Consider the following 27,441-nt stretch of genomic DNA (forward strand, 5'->3'; position numbering starts at 1 on the left):
TCAGGCTTCTACAGTTCAGTTCAGCAGGCATTTATTGAGTATTTACCATAAGTTCAGCACTCTGAAGGCATGAAAGATGTCTAAAACATAGTGCCTGCCTTAAAGAAGTTATGGTCTAGTTAGGGTGGTAGGCTGGTATACTCAGAAAACAATTACATAATAATACAAAGAGGAATTTGATTTCAGTACAAAAAAACCCAAAACGGTACAGGTAGCTGCTGCTTTAGGGGTTGAGGGTTTTTTTATTTTGTTTTGTTTTTTTCAGGGCAATGAGGGTTAAGTGACTTGCCCAGGGTCACACAGCTAGTAAGTATCATGTGTCTGAGGTAGAATTTGAACTCAGGTCTTCCTGAATCCAGGGCCGGTTCTCTATCCACCGTGCCACCTAGCTGCCCCGGGTTGAGGATGTTTTAATGATTAAGAATTACATTAGATTTTAAAGAATAGACCTTGCACTGTTGGGACACTGGGTAATAGATTGATGGGCAGTATGAACAAAGCCTTTGAATGTGATATATTTGGAGAACAATAAGACCATCTTGCTGAGAATGGAGCTTTGGGGGGAGGTTGGTTAGGTTAGTATTGTGGGGCCCATATTGAAGAGGCCCTTGAAAGCTGGTTTGAAGAGTTTCAACTTCATCCCGAGTACAGTGGGAAATAGTTAAAAGCTTTTGAACATGGAAATAACAGGATGAAATTAATGTTTTAAGATGGTTGATCTGTTTATGATAGTCTCTAAGGTGAATTACTTAGGAGAGAAAGGCCTGTTAGGATTTGTTTTCAGTTATCAGCACGAAATACTCAGGACTATGGTGATTAGGTGGCAGTGGTAATGAAAAGGTAGGGATAAATACATGAGTTATTTTTAAAGTAGGAATCAGTTTGGTCTCTGCCCTTAAGGACTTCATGATCTGTCATTAGGGTGACATGATTTGGTAACTGATTGAATGTAGAAAGGAAAAGGGAAAGGGAGAAAATTAGAGGATGCAAAGGTTTGGGGCCTGGAAGACTCAGAAGAGTGGGGTCAGTAAGAGAAATAGAGAGTTTGGGAGGAGTGAGTTTGAGAAAGAATATGATGAATTAGGTTTTGTAAGGGTTAAGTTTGAGTGATACCATCCAATGGACAATATCCAGTTAAAGTTAGGGAAGGTTTAGGGAAATACTATGTCTGGCTTCACACGTTCAGTGCTACTTAGTGTTGACCAATATTTCTTTTTGACTCTTCTGCTATAATCACTGGCAAAGAATAGTGCCTAGTGTAGTTGAAGTTGGTGAGGTCAGGTTAAAAGTTGGAACTATAGCTACAGAAAACATCCGTAAGAGAGGATTCTTCACTGTACCAGCTCTTCTTCCAGTGGTGATTTTATTCTTGAGCTTCTTGGGCTGCAGGAATTATGAATACTATTGAATCCCACTATTTTCTGAGTACTCTAGAATCTGTCCTCAGAGAATGAAAAAAATCTGTGTAGCTTTGAAAATATCGTCATTATAAAGCTGATAGTTGAAGGCACAAAAATGGGTCAGCTCTCTGAGAAAGAAAATGGAAAAAGAGAAAAAGGGTAGAGGATCAAGGATTTGGGCCTTAGAGATTGCCTCTATTTAGGGTTTGGAGGGGTCAAAAAAAGAAGCTATGGGAGTATTCTTGGTGATAGTAGAACCACATTAGGTACTGTTCTTTGCCATTTATTCTAACGGAAGAAAGAGTCCAAAAGAAATATTGGTCAACACTAAATGTGTGTGAAGCCAGGTATAGTATTTCCCTAATAAACTCAAACTTTTGCTTTAAAACAGTTATACTAGCCAATACTAATAATGGTATTGAACAATAGAAGAAATTCTCCTCTTCCCAGTTTCTAAATGTTGATGTGTATAAAATTGCTCACATAAGATATTAGAGTAAAATGGAAATAAATAATTGTGAGAAAATGTGTAGTAAGTGCAAATTTTTGTTCCAGCAGTAATGGTAAAGTTTTACATACTTCGATTTGTTTTGTTTGTTAATTCTAGTCTTAAAAATTTATGAATCAATTTAAATTATGTAGTTTAAGAAAAAACTTTTGCTTATAAAAATCCACTGTTCACCATATCATACTTTCAGTGATCAATAAAGAGATGAATACATATATATACATATATATGCACACACACATGTGTATAATGTATGTGTATGTAAACTGTTGGGTTTTTTTTGTTTTTTAGTTAAGATATATGGATAGCCGAGAAGATGAACAGATTCGAGGAATCACCATGAAATCAAGTGCCATTTCCCTACACTATGAAAAAGGTAAAACTAAGGTTGCATTACAGACCATATAATTTGCTTTTTTTCTTTTTTTGGTTTCCCTTTTGAATTAATTTGCTCATTATAACCATTCCTTTTTTAAAAATTAAAACACTTTAAATTGATGGTGGCCTCTTGAAATGATCTTCTCAATTAATACTTATTTCTCAGTGGACTTGTTAGGCTGTTGTCATTCTCTGAAATCTGTAAAATAACTATATTATAGTATTGAGGACATAAAAACTTGAATTTTTGGCGGTTGAAGATGAAGAGGAAGATACTGAAGTTGTCATCAGACAACATAGGGGAAGAATGAGAAAGCAGTTTCTGGTGGTGATTTTCCTGTATGTTAGCATGGTAGAGCACCTGTCAATCAGATGGCCTACTTCTGCTGATAGAGTCCTTCCTTCTTTGTGGTCACAGATAAAAACTGGTACATGTATTGGTCATGGAAGGAAGAAAGCCTTTTACAGTTACACTGTAATACTAAGAGACATCAGTGGATAATGGGACTTGGGTGCAAACCCTTCCATGCTGGGTCTATGACCCTAGAGAAATTACTTAACCTCTCACAACTCCCTAAGACTGATAAATTGCAGAGAAGGTGGTGGCCTATATCGACACGGGAAAATCCTCAACTCTGAGCACCCTACACCAATAAAATTACAAACTCTATAAAAAAAAATTCATAAGAAGGCAGAAGAGGAGAGAAGGTGAGAGAAAATCTTTAAGTTATCTCTGCCCATCAGGGAAGGCTAGTACGAAGGGGAGAGTGCTGCTTCAAAGAAACAGCTTCAAGAGCCACATTGAAACCTACTTTCCCAAATTCTCCTTTCTCCCCTGTTCCCCACAATAGGAAGGAATCTCTTTCTCTGAATTCTTGTATCTATTTGTTTGTACTTCCCTCCCGGAAGTTATTTGATTCCACCATATTTATTGGTGGTTTTGTTTTTATTTTGTTTTTACTGTCTTTATTTCTGACTCTTAATTCCTCAAGGGCCAGAGCCTTATACACATTTGTCTTTCCCTCATCACTTAGCATAGTACTGGGTACATTATGTACTTAGTAAATATTTGTTGAGTGAACCAATTTTATAAGTTATAAAGAGGCACAATAGAAGTATAAAGCTAAATACCCAAAAAAAAAAAGAGAAAGGAAAAAAGAAAACTAGGTATGTTACAGATTTTAAAAATCAGAATGGACTTAATGTATAAAAACATTTGAATTATAAGATGAATATATTAAAAAGTTCTTTAAAAGGCTTCAGGAAAGAAGCAAATTAACAGAGTAGAGCCGAGAGATTTATAGGACTTTTTTCATAATTTTTTTTTAAGTGAGGCAATTGGTGTTAAGTGACTTGCCCAGGGTCACCCAGCTAGTAAATGTTAAGTGTCTGAGGCCGGATTTGAATTCAGGTACTCCTGACTCCAGGGCTGGTGCTCTATCTACTGTGCCACCTAGCTGCCCCGATTTTTTTCAAAATTTTTAAAGCTACCTTTTAAAAGTTAGCATGACATGTGCAAGTATAAATTTTATATGATTCTCAGCACATGCATAACAAAACTAGAGGTGTTCCCTTTAAGATTTTGACTTTTTAAAAAATTATTTTTAATTTATGAAATAACAAGAATTTCTATAACATAGTAGAATAAAATAGATGATTATACATGAAATTGCAAATCTATTATGTACAACTTGTTATTCCTTTCAAATATTTGTTTTTTTTTTTTTTTTTTTTTAGTGAGGCAATTGGGGTTAAGTGACTTGCCCAGGGTCACACAGCTAGTAAGTGTTAAGTGTCTGAGGCCGGCTTTGAACTCAGGTACTCCTGACTCCAGGGCCAGTGCTCTATCTACTGCGCCACCTAGCTGCCCCTCCTTTCAAATATTTAATAAAGTTATCATGGAACTTTTTCTCCCTTCCCCCCTCTTGTCTCCTCCTCCTCAAGAGATGCCTACTGTTAGACACAAATATGTATTCTTAAAGATTGAGTGATTTCTTGCTAATAGACCCTAGCTTTCTCAATAACTTTTGGCTTCATGGTCAGATATCTATCTTTCATCATCTTCATTTAGTAAATGTCTTTTAAATTACTTTAAAATTAGCAGATTTTTATTTACTTAGTAGTAAAATAGTATCTAGTATAATTCCTAGCTTGGTAAATATTGATTGAATTATCGATGCTATCTGCTTAGTAGGATCCTACATTTCACATAATTAATAGACTGAAGATAATTTATTCATTAACTTCCTTAAACCTTTTAAGCAGCATTTTAGTAATATAGATTGAGAGTTGGAAGAATAGAACTGGATAAGTTATAGAATAGAAAATAGAAGTATAACCCTGTGGGCCACATTTTAATTGAGAAAATCTCAAATTAACTTTATTGATATTTTTATTTTGTTAAACATTTGTAATTACTTTTTTTGTGTGTGTGTGAGGCAATTGGGGTTAAGTGACTTGCCCAGGGTCACACAGCTAGTAAGTGTCAAGTGTCTGAGGCCGGATTTGAACTCAGGTACTCCTGACTCTAGGGCTGGTGCTTTATCCACTGTGCCACCTAGCTGCCCCTTGTAATTACATTTTAATCCAGTTCAGGCAGCCAAGAGTTTGATACCACTGATGCAGCCCAGCCCTCTTATTTATAGATGAAGAAGCTAAGGCCAAAAGGGGGTCACACAACTAGTAGATTTGCACAGGTAGAATTCAAACCCAGGTCCTCTGATTTCAAATTGAAGTAGCTCCCTTTGTACTCGATCATACTATTTCCTCAAACCTTCAGAATTTTATTTCTTAAAATATGAAGGAATAATTGCAATAGTAATAATTCACATCTATATAGCCCCTTAAGGTTTATAGAGTGCTTTCTTCACAATGTTCCTGTGAGGTGGGATGCTGTCCCATTTTATAGATGGAGAAACCAAGGCCTGGAGAGGTGAATTGACTTGCCCATGGACACATATTGTAAGTGGCTAAGTTGAGACTTGTAAATAGATCCTTTTCCTCCACATTTTGAGTGTTCTGTGAGAGGATTTTCCTATTAATGATAATGGGGTCAATTGAAATTATATATCAAAAATATTTATTATGTATGATAATTTTAGGGGGTATGAAAAAGCTTAATGACCTTTAATTCAGAAAATTCTCCATTCCCTTGTTGGTATTTATGGTCTTGAAATCTTCTGAAGGGTATTTAAAGTTTTGTCAGAATATTTCAAGCCAAAAAGTGTTCTGACCAAACTTATTTGCAAAACTCTACTTAGAGAGAAATGAAGATCAATAATCATGATTTTAAATGAAATAAAACATTTTACCTAATGTCCTCGAATTGGGAGTTTGGGTTTCATCTGACAGGTGAACAAGATGCTAGGGAGTGACAAGAGGGAAATGATGTTTTAGGAAGGTAAATCTGGTAGTGGTGCCATTCAGTATGTGCCAGGGTTGGAGAGAGGAGGATTAAAGCCAGGAAGGCCAAGAACAATAGTGTAGCAACTTTCTAACCATCCTCATGTTTGTACAGTGCTGTATAGATTACAGAGGGCTTTACAGACATGGTCCTCATTGGACCCCCATGATAACACTGAAGTAGGTCAGCATGTAAAGGATCTGTGATTTCACCCATGTGGGAATTACTTTCTGTCTTCAGTATAATTTAGTACATAGATCTTAGAGTCATCAACTCGGGTAGTGTGGGTTACTTGCTCTGTCTCCTAAATCATGAGTTCTGCAGGTTTTGAACCTATGTTTTTCTGACTCTGGTCTATCACTCCATCCATTTTACCCTGCTGTCTCTTTATAAGCTAAGGAATAGAATTACCTTCAATTTACAAAAAAGGAAACAGTTGGCCAGTCAGTTGGCAGGGCTAGGATTTGACTCTGAGTCTTTGACTCAGATTTTTTTCTACCATATTTGTTGGTGTTTTTGTTTTTACTTTGTTTTTACTGTCTTTACTTCTGACTGTAAATTTTTGAGTCAAGCCTTGAGACTTGTAATCCAGGAACCATTTCCACTGCATAGTGCCAATTAGGACCTGCTCCAGGTATGTGGCTTGTGCCGGCTTGTGTCAGGTGTCCAGACGTTCGATTTCTCAGTAAAGGTAACATGTTAGCTTAAAAGGTGTCAACATTTTAAAATGTTTTATTCTCACATCAGCATCTAAATCAGATGCATTTTTCTATTTCATCTCATCTTAGCCTGCCAAAGTATGCAGCATGATGCATAGATGCATATTCTCCAAGAAGTTTTCATTTGCAGTATTTTGTGCTTTACTTTAGCGCCTTTTTTTAAAAAAAAGCAAATTACTTCTTTTTTCTAAAGATTTTGTGTTCCCTTGTCTCAAAGAGTAGAGAAGACTATGGAGGACTCATATATAGTTGTCAGGCCTGTGCTCTTCTCTCCTTTGAACCTTCTCATACTCAGCATATGGAGAAGATGACCCGCTGAACCACATTTTCCATATTGGTTCTTCTTTATAATAATCAAGAGTTTTATTGGGAGCCCTTTGCTCCTGTCTTTATGACTGGGCTCTTGGGTTTACAGCTTGGTAATTCTAAAAGCCAGACTGGGGAGGAAGGGCATAATTTCCTTACTGTTACAAACTCCCTGGACAATAGTTGTTGTGTACTGTCCTGCTCATCTACCTTCCTTATTTTAACAGAAGTTCTTGTTTCCATTTGTTTGAGAGGTTTTCTCCAAGATTGTTATGGTATACCCAAGATGATTCATATCTTTTGATAAGGAAACTTCAGGATAAAAAAATGTTGAACAAAACTATGGATATGCATTGTTTATTTCCACTTTTCAAAAGTAAGGAGGTAACTGATTTCTTATGTCTTAAAAATGAAGGCAGAAGTAAGAGATGGGACTTCCTATTCTTAGTAGACATGGCCAAATGAATGAAAAAGCCGTTAAGATGCTTGCTATGTGCTAGGTACTGTGCTGATGGCTGGGGTTACAAATATAAAAAAGCAAGACTGTTCCCTCCCTCAGGGAACCTGCATTATAAAAAAACGTGATGTCCAGGGAGAGTGATTTGGTCTGGAAAATATGGTTTGGGTAATTGATTAACAGACCTTTCCAGGAATAGTCCTATTGGTTTGATTATTTTGCCTAGAGGTAGAAAGAAATAAGGATAAGACATTATGGTCAGGAACTCAGTGTAGTACAGTGGGACTTCTGAGACATGCTACATATGGTGAGCTCTTACCAATCAATCACCAAGGAGAAGCCCCAGGCCTCAAGAGTGAGTTGGAGCAGCAGGCCAGAGTCCAAGACAGGTTAGAGTGCAGCTGCATGGCAGAGGGGAGGGTCTAGAATAGTCTAGAAACAGTGAACTTTTCCCAGTCAGAAAGTCAAGAGCATTGAGGAGAACTGACTTGTTTGCTTCTCTTTATTTTAAGAAAGCCCTTCTTGTTGGATCTGTGTCTGTGTTTAATGAATAGTGGTGGGGATAACTTTTTTAGTGATTTCACTGCATTTGAAATGGGGACCCTTCACCTCATTTTACTGGTCACAAAGGAGATCTTTTGGCTGGTGAGTGTGACAAATGGACAGGCGCCTTAAACGATTCTCCATCGCTTACTGAAAGACCAGAGGACTCCTGGGGGAAAGTGTGAGATTCTTTTCTCTTAACAACTTTCTAATAGTAATAGAGAATTTCATCTGGAAGGTATTGCCTTTGGATCCAGTGGTTTCCCCTTCTTGCCTTAGCTGTTTTTCCTGTTGCCTAGAATGTTAAAATGGACTTAATGCTTGTGATTCCCTTGTTCCTTCGTAATAGAGAAGTTGTTTAAACAGAAGAGGGCAGAGATTTGTTTCTGAATTCTGTAGCAGGAGTTAATTCAATCAGTGCTCAAGTCTAAAACCCTAACACACTTACCTAGCATGGTTTAAAATTGAGTCTCCTGTAGAAGAGAAGATGGACTTTCTGGTTACCAACAAATAGTTTATTTATTTTTATGGCTTTGGTTTTGTTTTTAATTAGGGGACAGAAAGGAGGAAGGGAAGGAGGCAGCATTTATTGAAGGCTTACTTCCTGTGTGCCAGGCACTGTGCTAAGCATTTTGCAAATGTTATCTCATTTAATCCTTACAATGACCCTGTGAGGTAGGGGTTAAATTATCCCCATTTTACAGTCGAGGAAACTGATGCTGAGAGAGGTTAAGTTACTTACTGGCCTGGGGTAAAAACATAGTAAGTGGAGGTTGGATTTTTACTGTGGTCCTTCTGACTACAGGTCCAGCACTCTATCCATTATACCACATGGCTGCCCCTAGGCACAAATAAACATTAACTATAAAGTTATTTACTTTTCTGTTATTTGATGAGGGATAAAATTGAATGAACATTGGATAAGGAATTCTAATCTAAGACTCGCTAGTTGTGAGAGCAAGTCATTTAATTTTTTTTTTTTTGGTGAGGCAATTGGGGTTAAGTGACTTGCCCAGGGTCACACAGTTAGTAAGTGTTAAGTATCTGATGCCAGATTTGAACTCAGGTCCTCCTGAATCCAGGGCCTGTGCTTTATCCACTGTGCCACCTAGCTGCCCCCAAGTCATTTAACTTTCAATATTTTCCTTTATGTGGGTGACTTTTAAACTCTTTAGGTCTTTTCCTGACCTCTCCCCCAAACTCCAGTCTTATATTTTCAACAGTTGGCTACACATCTCCTCCTCCAATTCAGAATGTCTAAACCAAAATTAACATTGTGCCTCCTCACTTCCCTTCCCCCAAACCCTAAACTAACCAACATTCACTGCAGACAACTTTCAGCTCTCCTTGTTCCCAACTTTCAGTTCTACAAGCTTGGATTTGGGCTATCACCTAGATTCTTCTAAGTCTACCTTACTCTCAGGGCCAAGTTGTAGTCAGGTTTTATAGATTTTACTGCTGTGGTATTTTTCGTGTCCTTCTGTGGTTCCTGTTGCTTACAGAATAAAATTCAGACATCTCAGCATAAACCTCCTCTGCAATTTGACTCCTAAACTCTCCTTCTATTATATCCTAGTACTCCCTTATGTGAGCCCAACCTTACTGCTCAGTCCGACTTGGATGGACCACTGCTCCTGCTGGGTCCTTACGTCATTACTCTACCTCCACCAGACTGTTTCTTCTTGCTAGAATTCCCTCTTCTCTGGTTGTCTGCCTGTTAAGTCTTGCCCATCAGCCCTCTAAGCCCAGATGCTTCATTTTCCATTTGTATTCTCTCATGTCTCCCAATATAAATGTGATCTCTTCTTCCTTCAGAACCTCCCAAGAGTACTTTGTATGCTCCTCTCATGATATTTATCATATTCTGCTTTGTATTGAAGGCATTTGTGTATGTGTCTTTATTTGTTCTATATAATTGTAAGTTCTCCAAGGGCAAGAGTTAGGTTTTATTTATTTTTATATACTCCAAAGCACCTAACACAATGCCTTTCATGTAGGAGAGTGCCTGATAAATATTTGTTGAGTTCATGTAACATTCTGAAACTAGTTCCTTTATCTGTAAAGTGAGAGTTGGACTGATGGAAGGTCTAAAATTCTAGCTGTGATGTCTAAAGTCTAATGAGTGGTCGCCTTAAATTAGAAAACATGTAGCACCAATCTTTGGGCATTAAGTATTTATTAAAGTATATTAGGGGTTAGTGGAGAGAGAGAGAGAAAACAGCCTTCATCTAGCTATCTCTAAGAGCCAGCCTCCTACCCCCGCCAAGCCGCAGTTTGGAACCGAAAGACCTCGCTCCTCTGAGGCTTCTCCCAGAAGCCTCCTGTGAAACAGAACAGGAAACAGGACTGTCCTCACACACAGCTCCAAGCTAATTGGTTGGTAGCACTCATTGACATGACTAACAGGTGGCAGACACAACTTCCTGATGCTGATCTGACCTTCAAAACCCCAGAAAGGTCACTTCTGGACGCTAAGTCACATGCGTTCTTTTCCTGTTGGAGCTTCCCTGCAGTATCTTTCTCAACAGGTTGGTAGCGCTCTAATTCTCACACTGGGTGGTTACTTCATCCCCTTAAGCATCTATACTATCCCATCTGTGCACCGTGAACATAAAGTAGTGATGTTGGTTTTCATGTGCTTTGTGGGATTAGTTATTATTTTGTAGTTTCATCTAACAGCTGATCAGAGTTACATAACTCTTTTAAAGAAGTTTACAGACTGCTCATACATGTTCACTGGTATTTATAGATAGGATTATGTGTTGCTTCTCTTTAAGTCTGCCATCTCTATGTAATGAGTTCCCATTATCTTTACTAGTGCAGTATTAATGATTTTGAGAAATTCTCTGAAAATTTTGCCTCATTTTTCTTCATCTTTATCCTGATTCGATACTAGGATTTTATTTTTGGGGTCAAATTTTTGAAACTGGTAATAGGGTTCATGTGTATGTTACCCAAGTGTTTCTAGACAAATGATATTAGAATTTGAGAGATATATCACAAAATGGGAAAGAAATCCTGGCCATGAAGTAGTTAAAACATTTAGTTGTACACAGAGCCTCTGACCTACTATGTGGTTCTTTTTTGAACATTAAAGGGTTAACCTTTAGTTGTTAAGCAATTGCTGTGGAACACTAGCAGGAATAGCTTATAGAAATCCCTCTTTTTCTGCAAATTGTTGAAGGTATGGAAAGAGTTACATTTGTGGAGCTTTTTCCCCAAGATCATTGTTTGGAACATTGTATTTAGTTTGTCACTGGAATGGCATTATCTTGGGACTCAATTAAAATGCTATTATATATCTTAAGTAGAGATGTATTTCCAACTTTGAAAAAGGAATGTATTATTTTGTTCTTGGTAGCCAAACATTGGAATCAGAAGAACTGGCCACAGTCAAAGGCTGGCCTAATAAAGTGTGGGAAGTTGTATGAAAAAGAGCTACTGTTTTATTCATTACTGAATAAAATACCTTTATACCTCAACTATGGAAGGGATTTCTCAGAATTTTGGGTGATGAAAATTTGTTAATAAGAGAAAAGATGGCTACATAAGATTAAATCTTTTAAAAATAATATGTATTATATAAATGTAACAAAAGAATCAGGAAAAATTGATATGACATGAAGTAAATTAAAATGTAACTATATTCACCATGCTCATCATTATATGTAATAGTACAAAGTAGCTTCTGGAATTTTAAGTTCTGTAAAGCAGCCTGGATTGTAGTTTTTTTATTTCTGAATAACTAATGTGTAAAGAGTTTTTTAAAAGGTAAATTTGTCTCTTTAAGATTTATGAATTTGGCTAAAATAAAATAAATTAGATAGCAAATAATTTTATCAGAGATGACTTAATGAACAAACCCAAAACATCTCCTTGTGATTGATTATAGATACACATGAGGCTTGAGTGTAAAGTTAGGGGATCAATTTAACAAGCCATATGTGAAAATAAGTCACATCTTTGATCCTTCAATAAAATCCTCTGGTTTTTCCTTTTGAAAGGAGATGCCTGTGAAATTGAATTGAGAAGGCAGGGTGATATTGAAGAACCCTCAATTGGGAATAAAGAAATTGGAACTTTTCTAGTTTTTATCACTAACTTGCTCTATGATATTGGGCATGTCACTACTATCTAAGCCTCACTTTCCTCATTTGAAAGAACAGGTCTCATCTCATTTTAAAACTGTAATTCTGTGAATCTATGGCCTTATCTCATAAAAAGCTATTACTTGGAAGTAGTGCTGGCTCTGGCATAGGAGGTGAGAGTAATGGGAACCTGCATATTTAGTTTCAGAGTTGTTTTTTTCACAGATTTATAGTCACCACTTTTCCTTTTGCTATGAAATTAGAGCCCTCATGTTTAATTATATCCAAAGGACAAATGTGAGAATTGGCAATATGAAACTTGTTCGTAAAAGATTTAAAAGTATGAATGATTCTTATCTCAAGCTGTTGGGCCCTGGAAGCTATTAAAAGCTTAAGACTGCTCTACGATTTTGGTACTCCCTTGTATTTGCTATTTAGATTTCCTCAAGTTTTTAGTCTTCAACTTTTTTTGTTTTAGCGTGTTTTCTATCAGGATCTTGGTGGAATACAATTTCAACCTATCATTCCCTTTCCTTCCCAGTTTATCATGGCCATTGAAGTAGTGAGGGACCTGAACTTTGTTATCCTCCCCCCTGGACAGTGAGGGTTAAGTGACTTGCCCAGGGTCACATAGCTAGTAAACGTCAAGTATCTGGGGCCAGATTTGAACTCAGGTCCTCCTGAATCCAGGGCTGGTGTTTTATCCATTGCTCCGCCTAGCTGCCCCTTGTTATCTTTTTAAGTTAAATTGTCAGAATGTCAGGCAAGGACTTGCCCCAGATGGAGTGCTAGACATATGGGAAGAGACCACCCCATTTACAACTAACTTTATACCAAGAATTAGAAGTCCTCAATTTGGGACAGGGGGTGATAGTAATGGAACTTGGGATGGGATAGGATAGATCCTTAGGTTCTGCTGATGCAGGACTTTTTTGTGAAACTGCTTTATCAGTGTGGAATTTCTTTCCTTTTGTAACTAAGGACACCTGTTGAAATCCTCTACTCTGCACGTCTTTAAAATACATATATTTTTAAAACTTGATTTCAGGTGATCAGGAGTACCTCATTAATCTAATAGATTCCCCGGGACATGTGGATTTCTCCTCAGAAGTATCAACTGCCGTCCGAATTTGTGATGGCTGCATCATTGTGGTGGATGCTGTGGAAGGAGTCTGCCCACAGGTGATGTACAGTGAGAAACTATGGCACTTACCGGAGATGGCAGAGGGAAATAATGAACCTTCAGAAAAATTAGAATAGGAACTAACTCACATTTATGTAGCACCGTACAGGTTACAAAGTGCTTTCTTAAGAACAACCTCACAAAGTGCTACAAGTTTTGCAACCCCAATTTTTACAGATGAAGAAACTGAAGCCCAGAAAGGTAAATTAATTTGTCTATGGTCACAGAGCTAATAAGTATCAGCTGGCCAGGGTTTGGATTGAACTCTCTGACACCAAGCCGACAACTGCTTCAGGATGCTTTAGACTCTTGCCTAAGGATTAGTGTGGTGTTCTGGATCAAGTGTATTTTATATAATATTTACTCATATAGAAGATATGCCCAAACTCTGATGTTAGAACTGAAAGGATTTTAAACATCATCTAGCCCAACTTACTTAGTTTATAGATGAGGAATGAGGAAACTGAGTCTCAGATAGTTTAAATTAGGTTCTGGACTAATTTCTACCAACTCCATCATTTTTCAGATGACTTTAGAGAGGCAACTTGGCTTCCTAGCTTACCCTGGTAGACAGTCATTAGTGGAGGTGGGATTAAGACTCAGGTCTCCTGAACCCCTTATTGGCATTCTTCCCATTCTTCCATACTGCCTCTCATAACAAAAATGTAAAGTCAAGGAAAAAGTAGTCAAAAAATTCATTTTCCACCCTTGGTGCTTTTCAAAAGCAGCTTCTGAACCAAGCAGCCTTCCAAGAGAATGTGAAATTAGGGGTGCATGGATGATAGGAGCAGGATATTTTCTTTGGGCTATGCTTGCTGCCTGGCTGCTATTGATGGGGTGGCACATCCTGAAGTAAATGCCAACATGGCAGCCTTGCTGCTGAGCCTCCTACTTTGGAGATCTGAGGCAAACAAACTACTTGGGCATCAGATCAAGCGAGTTGTTTTCTTTCTTTTTAACAGAAGATTATCCTCCTTCTATGGGTATATTGATTTATAAATGTGAAATGACCAAAAGAGCTCAAAATTGCTTTTGTTTTTTCCCCCCATTGAAAACAGTACATTTGTGGAATACCTCCTGTGTAGCTAACCCTCTTCTTATCGCTAGAGCAGAGTCTGGAGAAGGAGGGGAGGCAGTTAGGAGGCCCCAGCCCTACTGAAAAGATAAGGTTCTCTACTAGGATAGTGACTGTGAACATGAAAAGGAAGTGACGATGGATGGAACAGACCTGAAAAGGATGACTCAGTATGATAAATGAGGTAGAATGCTAGGGAGAGAAGCGTGTGCACAATTTTGAATCTGGAAGAATAGTGGGCCCAGGCACACAAATGGGAGTTTGATTTTCAGCACTGAGTTCAAAGTGATAGTGCAACCATTATATGGCAATTTGAGCTATTTTTCTGTTCTTGCTGCTTCATCCATTTCACTTTTCTTTTCATAGTTTTCCTGGAGCTTTTCTATTCACTATAATTCCTTCAGTGGTTTCTTCCAATTAATTTTACCTTGTTTGTCTTCCCAGTTCTCTTGTTCTCTTTTAGTCTATGACATCTGTCAATAGAACTTGTCTTCTTTCACTTTGTACACTTAGTCCTTTCTCACCCAACTTTGAGACCAATGCTTTGATTGTTGTTTTGCATTAGGACACTAGTCTTAGAATTGGATTTCAGTTCAAAACCTGATTCTGCCACTTATTGTGACCATGTCACTTAAAAACTGAGAATAATAATAAGATAACGTATTGTCTACTTTGCAGGTGGTTGTCAGGATTAAAAAAAGAGGTTCATCCAAAAGCATTTTGTAAATTGTAAAGCATTTTATCACTATGAGTTGCTGTTATAGCCAAGGGAACATGTCCCCAAGTCTCTCTCTCCAGATTTGTCACTTCTTATAACTTTAGCTCAATACCCATTTCAGGAAAATTTTCCTGGTCAACCCAGTCCCATTTTTCTAACCTTTCCAGCAAGTGCTTAATAAATACCTCCATAATCCTGTGTATACCCACTAAGCACTGTAATTTGCTAACTTATGTGAAAGGGATTTTGATCAGATAGGACAAAATGATTTGGCTATTTTGCATTAAAGGTTTTCTTAATGTGGCTTAATTCTGTCAAACCATAAGCTGTGTTTGCATGTGTGTTTCTCTTAGACGCAAGCAGTTCTTCGACAAGCCTGGCTAGAAAACATCCACCCAGTTCTAGTAATCAATAAAATAGATCGTTTGATAGTGGAACTTAAATTCACACCTCAGGAAGCATATTCTCACCTGAAGAATATCTTAGAACAGGTACTGTATAAAATTATACTTTTGTTATCAAACTGGGGAGGTCACAGGGAAGTTTAAGAGGGACGGTCCCTGTTTTCCTCTGAAAAGATCAGAGTTTTGAATAGGTTGTAGAAAACCACTTCTGAGAGGCTTATGCCTCCCAGTAATGGAGGAATGCATAGTCTGGGGGAACACAACAGAGTGGTGGGAAGATTGACCCTAAGTCTGTTAGAATCCATTTTAAGACATTTTTGTATCACTATCACTTAGTGCAGTGCTTTCTATATAGGAAGTGATTAAATAGATACTTATTCATTCATTAAAAACCTTAAAGTTTGCTATGCAAAAGTCAAAAGGATAAAAAACAAACCTTATCTAAAAAAAAATCATAAAAAAATCCTCCTCTACTCTCTGTAGGTCCTAGGTCATCATTTAAAAAATAATATGATTATAGTGAAGCAATTATTTTGTGCTGTCAAGTTTATCAATATGAGCTGCTATTTGAATGTGTTTGGAAATAAAAATGAAAATTTGTTAGAGGGTTTGACAGTGTTTATTTGTATTAAAATCACAAAGATGACCTTTCAGAATAACTGATTTGGTATTACAGTTCAGAATTGATAATAGCTTATTCTAAGTAATGTCAAGAATATCTTTGTTAAGGTGTGGTAGTCATACATTTTCTTCATGAATTAAATATGAATTGGCATCATCCTTTTGTTACTTTAAAAGCTAGCTACCTGGAGTTAGGGACTATGTACCACAGTGGATATCCCACAGTGGCCATGTCTTACCATCTGGATGACATTTTTGTATTTTACCTGTCTTCCCTAGATTAATGCACTCACTGGGGCTCTTTTTACTTCTAAAGTCTTAGAAGAATGGGCCAAAAGAGAAACCGAATCCCAACCGAGTTCAGATTCTGTACCAGGAGAGCAAGTTTATGACTGGAGTGCAGGCTTGGAGCACACAGATGATTCTCACCTTTACTTCTCACCAGATCAGGGAAATGTGATATTTACAAGTGCAATAGATGGATGGGGCTTTGGGTAAGTCTGTTTGAATCCAGTAGAAGTTATAGTCATAAGAAAAATAAAGACTTTTCAACATTACTGTTGTTACTATATTTTCTGCCGCACTGGAAGGAAAATGGTGTAGTGGGAAAAATGAGGAAAGATGTGGGCTAGAATACTGGCTCTGAACAGTAAGTGTGTAGCTATGGGCAAGCCATTTTACATCTCTGGGGCTCAGTTTCTTAATCTATAAAATGAAAATGCTAATACATATAGTACTAAATTATAAGATATGAGGTGATATATGTAAGGCACTATATGCCTATAAAGATTGTTATTATTATGTTATCATTGATATTATTACACTATCAGTTAATCCTTTTTCAATCTTTCTGAGATAGACCATAGTTAATTCTTCTTGAATTCTTTCTTTTTTAAAAAAATAAAAGTATTTTATTATTTTCTAGTTACATGTAGTGATAGTTTTCAACATTTGTTTATATAAGATTTCCAATTTCAAATTTTTCTCCCACCCCCCGCCCCGACAGCAGGTAATCTGATAAAGGTTTTATATATATATATATATATATATATATATATATATAAACATTAAACATATTTCTGCATTAGTCATGTTATGAGAGAAGAATCAGAGCAATAAGGAAAAACCTCAAAAAAGAAAAACAGCAGCACCAAAACCAAAAGAAATAGTATGGTTCAATCAGCATCCATATTCCATAGTTCTTTTTTTTTTTTTCCTGGATTTGGAGAGCCCTTTCCATCATGAATCCTTTGGAACTTTCTTGTACCGTTATAATGGTGAGAAGAATCTAGTCTATCACAGTTGACCAACAAATAATGTTGATGATATTGTGTATAATGTTCTTCTGGTTCTGCTCATCTCACTCATCATCAGTTTCATGCAAGTCCTTCCAGGTTTCTCTGAACTCCTCCTGCTCATTTTTTTTGTTGTTGTTGTTGTTGTTGTTTAAATTAATAAAGTATTTTATTCTTTTCCCGTTACATGTAAAGATAGTTCTCAACTTTTGTTTATATAGGCTTTCCAATTTCAGATTTTTCTCTCTCCTTCCCCTCCCTCCCCCCTCCCCTAGACAGCAGGTAATCTGATTTTATATATATATACACACACACACACACACACATAATAGCATTAATCCTATTTCTGTATTAGTCATGTTATAAGAGAAGAATCAGAGCAATGATGAAAGTCTTCAAAATAGAAAAAACATCAGCACCAAAAACAAAAGAAATAGTATGTTCATTCAGCATCTTTACTCCACAGTTCTTTTTTTTTTTTCTTTGATTTGGAGTTCCTCTTCTATTATGAGTTCCCTGGAACTCTTCTGTACCATTGCATCATCGTTTTTTACAGCACAATACAATTCTATTACATTCATATACCACAACTTGTTCAGCCATTCCCTACTTGATGGGCAACCCCTCAATTTCCAGTTCCTTGCCACCACAAAAAGAACAGCTATAAATATTTTTGTACATGTGGGTCCTTTTCCCTTTTTTATGATCTCTTTGGGAAAAAGACCCAAAAGTGGTATTTCTGGGTCAAAGGGTATGCACAGCTTTATGGCCCTTTGGGCATAATTCCAAATTGCTCTCCAGAATGGTTGGATCAGTTCACAGCTCCACCAACAATGCATTAGCGTTCCAATTTTTCCACAGCTTCTCCAACATTTATTATTTTCCTTTTTTGTCAGACTAGCCAACCTGATAGGTGTCAGGTGGTACCTCAATTGTTTTATTTTGCATCTCTCTAATCAATAGTGATTTAGAGCATTTTTTCATATAGGAATAGATAGCTTTGATTCCTTGAATTCTTTCTTAATTTCATTTGGATAATCAAGCTTTTGATTTTCCATGTTAATATAAGGGAGGACGATGTGGAGAAACCAAAATGAATGATTATCCAAAAATACTTTATATTTGATTGTGTAATGCATCTTACAACTTGGTATAAGCCAAGTTATAATGCATTTTGAGTAACTGTGTTTTCTTCAGTTAAATAGCAGTAGAATTAAATTGCAAAGAATACACTGGAAAAGAAGGGTTCTGTAATACACAGCTGTTTTGAGGCATGTGGTCTAGAAATATTTTGATTTTTTTTCACAATTTTATAAATTTGTTTTAATAAAAATAATTTTGAACACCTATCATGTGAAATTAATAATCCAGTGTATATGTTTTTTCTGGTTCATTTCTATTTGGCCTCTCTGTTTTGACCTTGATTGTATGCTATTTACCTTGTAGAATAGGTTTGGTGATGGCAAATTCTTCATACTTTTGTACAACTCCCCTTCAAGTTCCCATACCCCACTATCCCAAACATTGCAGCCATCTAAAAAAAATTGCAACAAAACTCAAACCATCCTCCAAAACAAAAATGTATAAAAAATATTGAAGAGCTTGTAGGGAAAAATATCTTTCTGGGTTCAAAGCACTTCTTTTCCCTTGACAATTGACAGTAAAGAGCATGTATTCATCTTTGTTGCATTTACTTTTTTTTTTTTGGTGGGGCAATGAGGGTTAAGTAACCTGCCCAGAGTCACGCAGCTAGTAAGTGTCAAGTGTCTGAGGCCAGATTTGAATTCAGATCCTCCTGAATTGAGGGCTGCTGCCTTATCCATTGTGCTACCTCGCTGCCCCCTGTTTCATTTACTCTTACACAATTAGTCCTAAAATTTCATTATATAAAAACGATGAATATTTCCTGAGGAGTTTCTCACCTGCAAGTAGTTTACCTTCCTAGAGCACATCCCAGTTGATAATGTTGAGGAGTAGTGGGAGGAGTAGGATGAGACTTAATGAGGAAAAATGAATGTCCTAGAACCTGGGTATGACCATTTTTTCAGCAAACAATTCAGAAAGTAGATTATTTTCATATGGATAATTTAGGATTAAATGTTGGAACTTTCCACCATTCAAACTTCAGTACTTAGGCCTTTTCCATTGCTATGAAAAGTGAAGAGTTAAGTGATGATAGGAATCTCTCTGCAAGCTAGGTAATACAGCCATTATTATACTGTTGAATTTTCGAGAAACTTTTTGTCTAGACAGCTTTTTCTTCTTTAAGTGACTTTTGCTACCAGTAAAACAAATTATTTAGAGGCAATAAAAGGCAGCATAAAATAGTGGATAGAGAGCAGTCTTGAAGTTAAGAAAATCTAGGTTAAAGTTTGCTTCTGCTATATACTAATTCTGTGATACTGACAAAGTCACATAATTTCTCAGTTACGGTTGGCTTTTTAAGTAATATCTTATTTTTTCCCAATTGCATGTAAAGATAATTTTTAACATTAATTTCTAAAATTTTTGAATTCCAAATTCTCTCCCTCCTTCCTCTTTCCCCTCCCTGAGATGGTAGGCAGTTTGATATAGGTTACACATGTGCAATCATGCAAAACATATTTTCATATCTGTCATGTTGTGAAAGAAGACACCCTGTGGACAACTTTTTAAGACTATACTGAGAAGAATTGCTGTAGAAATACATTGGTAAAAGGAGCTCCCTCACTAGAATTTCCCTATACCAGTGAAAGAAAAAAATTAGATCAGTAATTTAGGGGGATTCTAATTTTACTTTGCAATTATATCTCAAAGAATGGGGGAAAAAAAGAAATTTCCAAAGGAATAAAAAAGTTCATAATAGTAGTATTACTTAAAAAACAAGGCAACCCAAGGAGGTATTAGCAGCTATCAACCCCAGATGCCTACTTGCTCATCTCTATATGAGGATGGTCTGTTCATTCAAGAGTACCGGTGATTGAAATGAGGAAGGACCAGGCAAAGCTTCTGCAGACAGTTCTCTCCAGCAGACTGTGTCTTCATGGACACATAATTGGTTGAGAAGGGGTCATCCAACAGGCCTTGAATGTACAATCTCTTTAAATTCTACATAGAGAATCAGTCCCTCTCTTCGTTTAAGTTGGCACTCAAGCACCATATTCTGCATGAAGCCTTTCCAGATCCCCATAACTATTAATATTCCCCTTCCTCTGCAACTGCCTTGTATTAACTTTGTTGTGTTTATTTATATTTAGTCATTTTTAATATTTATGCTGTCAGTGCTTATAAATGTACTTATTTTCCCATTAGAGTGTATACTCCTTATGAGTAGGATTGTCTCATCCTTTGTACTGGTATCCCTAGCTCCTGGCACAGTGTCTAGTAGATTTTTAATAAATGCTTGTTGATTTTTTCCTATTAACCACCCTTCCAGGTTGTTTTTGCCTTGCCATTATTAGATATATCATTGCCATATAAAAGGACTGGTAGTAGTTTTTTGGGGGGAGGGTCTCCTAAAACATTTTGCATCTAAACCAATTGATTGCCATGTCTATTCCCTTATTTGAAGCCCCTCTATTCTGCAATACTTTATCATATCCAGAAGTTCAGTTGGTTCTTTTAATGATTTGTGAGTATTCTGCCAATTGGCCACAAGATGGGGATCTTGTCTTTTCCTTTCAAGGTACTATCAATGATGTTTGTTTAGTTGAAATCTTTTCGTTTATAAATTATGTAAAGATTATTTTGTCAGGGAGGTTTATGGGTGGAGAAAAGGTTAGACGATATCGTTTCCTGATTAAATGTAGCTGACTTATCTCCTTGAGCTCTTGCGTTTGACTTTTTGTTTTAATTCATCAATATAAATTTCAGTCAATAAGTGAATATTATACATACTTAGATATCAATCTTGAATATGTTATATTGGCTGCTTTCAAGAAGCTCACTTATGATCTAGCAGTATGGCTTCCACATGGGAAAAGTAAAAAATTTTTTTTTTAAATAGAAGTAACAACATGGAAGTTTCTAAAATCTGCTCATTGGGAGAGGATAAAAAACGTAGGAAGAGGGGGTGCAAAATTACTGGAAATTGAATTCTTATTTGAAATCCCACTCAAAACAGCAGTGGATAGTTTCTGTTTGCATCAAGACTTTGGCAAGAAACTGCCAATTTCCAATCATATGAAGAAAAAGCAGAAAGCTATAAATAAATAGCCACCAGCTTAGCCAATAGGTGTGTCATTGTGGCGGTTTTCCATGAGAGCTGCCATCAAGCATGACAGAGTACTGAAGTTCTTGTTTCCTGCTAGTATGTAGAGCAAGGGGAATTTTGCAGTGCCCGGATTGTGCACTAATGTTTCTCTACTTCCAAGTAACAGAAATAGATGAATAAAGTACAGATTGCTTTCCCTTTTAGAGTAGCAAGGTGAAAGGACTAGAAGAACTCTTCTTTTTAGGGTAACAGGGATAAGGAAGCATTCCTTGAAAGAAGTGCTTTTTGAGAAGATCAGGTCTCTTCATTTTTAAATGTTACTATCATGCATCCACTGTGTGCCTGGCAGTATTATGGGCTGTAAGGAGATAAAAACAAAGATGAATCACTTGCCACAGTCAAGGAGCTTATGGTCTACCATGAAGCTGAAGCTATAACATATGCACCTGTGTTCAACGTAAAAGACAGTTGGTAGGAGTAACGCAGGTTGATGCTTCTGTTGCCAGCATAAATATTCCAAGTTTGGACACTAGAACAAGCTGCAACATAGGAAGAACGGCAATAGAAAGAGCGAAGATTAGGGGCAGCTAGATGGAGCAGTGGATAGAGCACCAGCCCTGGAGTCAGGAGTACCTGAGTTCAAATCCGACCTCAGACACTTAACACTTACTAGCTGTGTGACCCTGGGCAAGTCACTTAACCCCAATTGCCTCACTTAAAAAAAAAAAAAAGAGCGAAGATTTACAGGAGATAATATTTGAAGAGACCCAGCAATAAGACCCATGTCCTTGCATATATAGGTACAAACACGCAAAAAATAATAATGATAAAACAAGGACTCGCCATCCTGATGTGAAAAGAAAAATTGAGCCTAGTAAGTAATGTATATGTAAGAGTAGCCGAATGGGATTAATGCCTGCATTAATTCTATGTGGCCATAGAAGGGTACATCTGATTTAAAAGATACAGAATAGGTAAAGAGGGCAGTGGAATAGCATTATCTATTTTTTTTATTTAAAATTTTATTTTCATTTCCAAATCTCTTCTTCTATCCTCTTCCCTCCCCATTGAGAAGGCAAGAAAATAGCACTATATTTTTAGAAGATATATTCTTGTGATGAAATTGAGCAACTGGAGAATGTGGTGAGAAATCGTTGGAGTGAGAATCAATGGAGGAGAATATGAATTTATATTCTTATCAGTGTGTACTATATAGATAACCTGAATAGAAGGAAATAGATGTATTTAGGAAATCACATCAACCTGGCATGATGGTATTGTAGAGATAGGAATTTAAGTTATCATGACATCTGCTTGAACTCCGTCAAAAGTAGAGGGTGTGATACATTTTCGTGTGCCTTTGTAATCATTTCTTTCTTAAACGGTCAAGGAAGTGACCAAGACATCTGTTTTTTCTGACCAGCAAATAGCTTCTGAAATAGAACTGATGAGAATCTTGAGGGAAAACGACCAGTCTATTTTAGAATGTCTGAGGGAGGTGTTTAACTAAGGCTTGCTTCTAAGGTCAGAGTCAGCACATTACTGGAAAATGCATTGTAGGTTTTGGAGGACACAGATTTCAGAGGTTATAGGAAGAGAACAAGCAGTTTCCCAAGGACTCATTCTAGAGGGCAAGTCAGTCTAGGAAAAATGAGAAAATCATGAAGACAAAAAAGAGAGAATTAGAGAGGAAAAGGAGCTGCCAAAAGATGGTCGTGGGACTATATAGGGAACTCAGCCTTAGATTTACATTCATGACAATGTGGCAATATGGGGAGAAGACTGCAGCAAGGGAAAGCGTGATAGAGGATGAATCCAGGTGTTGAAAGAGTCACATGTCCAATACTCAAGACCAGAATCAACCAAGGGTGGTGGTAAGTGCTCAGAATAACATAGAGAGCTTTTTACCTATAGGGGCAAGAGAAAGCTCAAAGATAGTATCCCTGCTAGAGGTGGATAGGATGATAATGTGCAGTGGAAAAAAGGTAAAACCACTATTATCATGGAATCATAATTTTTGAGCTATACAGAACCTTAGAGGCCATAGTTCAACTCCTTTGGGTTTTTTTTTTTTTTTTTTTAGTGAGGCAATTGGGGTTAAGTGACTTGCCCAGGGTCACACAGCTAATAAGTGTTAAGTGTCTGAGGCCGGATTTGAACTCAGGTACTCCTGACTCCAGGGCCAGTGCTCTATCCACTGCGCCACCTAGCTGCCCCCCCCTTTGTTTTATAGATGAGGAAACTCAGGGAACCCTGCTAAATGGGTTCATATACTTGAATGGCTTTTGTCTAAATGTTATTAGACTCACTTGGCTTAAATCTCACCCCTTCATTTTGCAAATGAGGAAACTGAGGATGATTCCAAGGGGCCTGTTAAATGTCTTCATGTATTTGAATGGCTATCTTCTAGAAGATGGATTAGACTTGTTGTGCTTTACCCCACAGGGCAAAACTGAAAACTATGAGTGGAAGTTGAGGCACAGATTTAGAATTGACATAATGGAAAACTTACAAATGATTCAAATCATGTAAAAGTTGTGGAGGTTACCTTGGGAGGGAGGGACTTTTGTTCATTAGAAGTTTTTAAACAGGCTATATATTCATCTGCCCAGGATGTTGTAAAAGGAGTTCCTTTCTTAGTATATAGTACTTTGAACTAGATGTCCTCTGAGACCTCTTAACAGTCCCACAATTCACTCATAAGCTTTGTTGAGTTACTGTTAAACATTCTTTGACATAAGTCATAGAATATTTTTTCTTCCTAACCTTCATATCAGGCCTCGTAGCTTTGCTTGAGGCTTTTAATAAATATGTGTGTACATATATACATATTTACATAAACATGTGTATGTGTAAAAATATATGTATACATATATCCACATGTGTATATATGTTCATATACACACATTTTTCTAAATGAATTTTTTAATATATACTGTGAAATTATTCAGGGAATGGAGTGTACTTATTAACGGGGGTCATTTTTGTTCAGATCAGGCAGTTGATAAATTCTTGACTTGGCTTACTGACAATTTTATCTTTGAGAAGGTAGAGGATGAGATGAGGGTGTTCCTATTTTGCCCTTCAATCTAGCTAGCGAAAGAGAGCTCTTAGAAATGCGACAGAAATAGAAACCTTGGGAAATAAGGATCATGTCATCTAAAGTTCATGGTTACAAAGAAAGGGACTTTATGATTGTTATTAGACATGAACATAGGCTTTAGTGGAAAAATAAATAGAGACATGGGTCTTTGGCTAGAAACTTTGAAAGAAAATATTTTTTTCTTAACAGAAGTTAGGAGGCTCTAAAAAGTGAAATTCTGACAATATGATTGAAAATAATCCCAATGAGGGAAAAGTTGGAGAAAGTTATGTAAAATGATCTATTTTGTGCTGCAGAAAATTTGCTCAGCTTTAGAAAGGACTTGTACAAAAGATTAGAGTATAAATCCAACTGCAAAGAGAGTGGTATAAACCCATGAGAATAGCATCAGGATTAACCAAAATTTGCCACAAATGCTAAAGACAAATTAAACATCCCTTTTGTTATATTCGGAGCAAGAACAGGAAGGGATTGGTTAGAGGAGATGGTATCTATTAATAGGTGACAAAAAGAAGGCAGAAGTGGGTATCTTCTCTTGTTCTGTGTCCTATGGTTAGGAGAAAGAGCTTGCAACTTGGAAAGGGTAGGGGGAAAAACATCTTAAAGGTAGAATTGAAGGTTAACATGTTAGGAGATGGGGGGCGGAGCCAAGATGGCGGAGAGGAAGCAGCAAGCTGCCTGAGCTCTCCTTCTGTTCCCTCAAAACGAACATTAAATCAAGCCTCTGGACGGATTCTGAAACTACAGAACCTGCAAAGAGACAGAGAGACACAGTCCTCCAACCAGAGATAATTTAGAAGACTTCAGGAAAAGGTCGGTCTGACTCGGGCAAAAGGGAGGCCCAGCGCAGGGCAGCAACCCAGCGCCGAGGGGGTCGGGGCAAGTCAGCAGGAGCTGCGGGCCACAGCCGAACAACTGAGGCTCCCGGAACCTGGTTCAAAAATCTGGTGGCCAAGAAGGACAGTGGAAAAACCTACCTGCACCGGCCGAGAGGGCCACGAACGGCAGGATCAGACGCCGGGGTCTGGCGCCTGGCTGGCCGAGCGCGCTCAGACAGGAAGTGCAGGGCGGGGGATCGCCACACACCATAAAGGCCTCAGAGTAAAAGCCCGGTCACACAGCACCTATACACCTGCACAAGAAGCCCAAAACAGGGACCCTGGTGCCCCCAGAGCAGACCTCAACTTAAAGAATAAATAAATAAGCTGCAATAATGAGTAAGAAGCAAAAAAGAGCCCTCTCCATTGAGAGCTTCTGTATCAATAGGGAAGAAGCCAACACAAACTCAGATGAGGACAATAGCCTCAAATTGTCTACATCTGAAGCCTCACGAGGGAAGGTGAATTGGTCGCAAGAACAAAAAGCCTTCCTGGAAGAGCTCAAAAAGGATTTTAAAAATCAATTGCAAGAGGTAGAAGAAAAAATGGGGAGAGAAATGAAAGCAAAACAAAAAAACTATGAAAAAAGAATCAGCAGCTTGGAAAAGGAAGCTGAAGAAAACAAAGCCTTAAAAAATTCATTTGGCCAAATGGAAAAAAAGGTGCATAATCTCACTGAAGAAAACAATACCTTAAAAAATTCACTTAGCCAAATGGAAAAAAAGGTGCATAATCTCACTGAAGAAAACAGTACCTTAAAAAATTCACTTAGCCAAATGGAAAAAAAGGTGCATAATCTCACTGAAGAAAACAATGCCTTAAAAATTAAAGTGGGACAGTTGGAAGATAAGGAATCCATGAGACACCAAGAATCAGTCAAGCAGAATAAAAAAAATGAAAAAATAGAAGAAAATGTGAAATACCTCATTGGAAAGACAACTGATCTGGAAAACAGATCGAGGAGAGACAATTTGAGAATCATTGGACTGCCTGAAAGCCATGACCAGAAAAAGAATCTAGATACCATATTCCAGGAAATTATTAAGGAGAACTGCCCTGATATCATAGAATCAGAGGATAAAATCATCATTGAAAGAATCCATCGATCACCTCCTGAAAGAGACCCCAAAAGGAAAACTCCAAGGAATATTGTAGCCAAATTCCAGAATTATCAGGTGAAGGAGAAAATACTCCAAGCAGCCAGAAAGAAGCAATTTAAATATCATGGAGCCACAGTCAGGATTGCTCAGGACCTGGCAGCTTCAACATTAAAGGACCGCAAGGCTTGGAATATGATATTCCGGAAGGCAAAGGAGATTGGATTGCAGCCGAGAATCTATTACCCAGCAAAAATGTGCATTTTCTTTCAGGGGAAAAGATGGACATTTAATGACATTGGGGACTTTCAATCCTTCCTGGTGAAAAGACCAGAACTGAATAGAAAATTTGATCTCAACATACAAGACTCAAGAGAAGTTTAAAAAGGTAAACAGAGGGGGAAAAAAAAAGTTACCCTATTAGGTTAAACTGTTTATATCCCTACACAGGAAAATAATACTCATAACTCTTAAGAACTGTAAATGTATTTGGGCAGAGAGAAGGACTTTATATAGAGGGTATAAATATAAATTGTCTTTGATGTGATGATACAAAAGAATTAAGGGGATAAAAAGGGAGTCTATGGGGAGGAGAGGAAAGGGGAGGTGGAATGGGATGAATTATATCATATGAAGAGGTGGAAAAAAACCTATTACAATAGAGGGAAAGAAAGGAGGGGGGAACATGGTTTCAACCCTATTCTCATTAGATTTGACTCAAAGAGGGAATAACATATACGTTCATTGGGATAAAGAAACTTAACTCATTCTTTAGGGAAGCAAAAGGGGAAGGGAAAGGGGGGGACTGATAGAAGGGAGGACAAAAGCAAGGGAGAAAAGGGTAAAGAAAAGAGAGGGGGGTGATAAAAAGGGAGGGCAGATTGGGGGAGGCAGGGGTAAGAAGTAAAACGTTGGTGAGGAGGAATAGGGTGAAAGAAGGGGGGAAAAAGTACAAAGGGGGTAAATAGAATGGAGGGGAATAGATAGTCAGTAATAATAACTGTGAATGTGAATGGGATGAACTCTGCTATAAAACAGAAGCGAATTGCAGAGTGGATTAAAAACCAGAACCC

At 37.4% G+C, this 27,441-nt stretch overlaps 1 protein-coding gene across 1 annotated transcript in view; it reads left to right on the plus strand.

Moving 5' to 3' along the window:
* Positions 1-27,441, plus strand: part of EFL1 (elongation factor like GTPase 1) — a 222,222-nt gene that overhangs the window by 10,069 nt on the left and 184,712 nt on the right. Inside the window, exons 4-7 of the mRNA XM_043980170.1 lie at positions 2,200-2,284; positions 12,851-12,984; positions 15,132-15,269; positions 16,083-16,297. Of these exons, the coding sequence (XP_043836105.1) occupies positions 2,200-2,284; positions 12,851-12,984; positions 15,132-15,269; positions 16,083-16,297 (572 nt within the window). The remainder of the gene's footprint in view (positions 1-2,199; positions 2,285-12,850; positions 12,985-15,131; positions 15,270-16,082; positions 16,298-27,441) is intronic.

The sequence above is a fragment of the Dromiciops gliroides genome, chromosome 2 (genome assembly GCF_019393635.1).
Source record: "Dromiciops gliroides isolate mDroGli1 chromosome 2, mDroGli1.pri, whole genome shotgun sequence".
Taxonomy (NCBI): domain Eukaryota; kingdom Metazoa; phylum Chordata; class Mammalia; order Microbiotheria; family Microbiotheriidae; genus Dromiciops; species Dromiciops gliroides.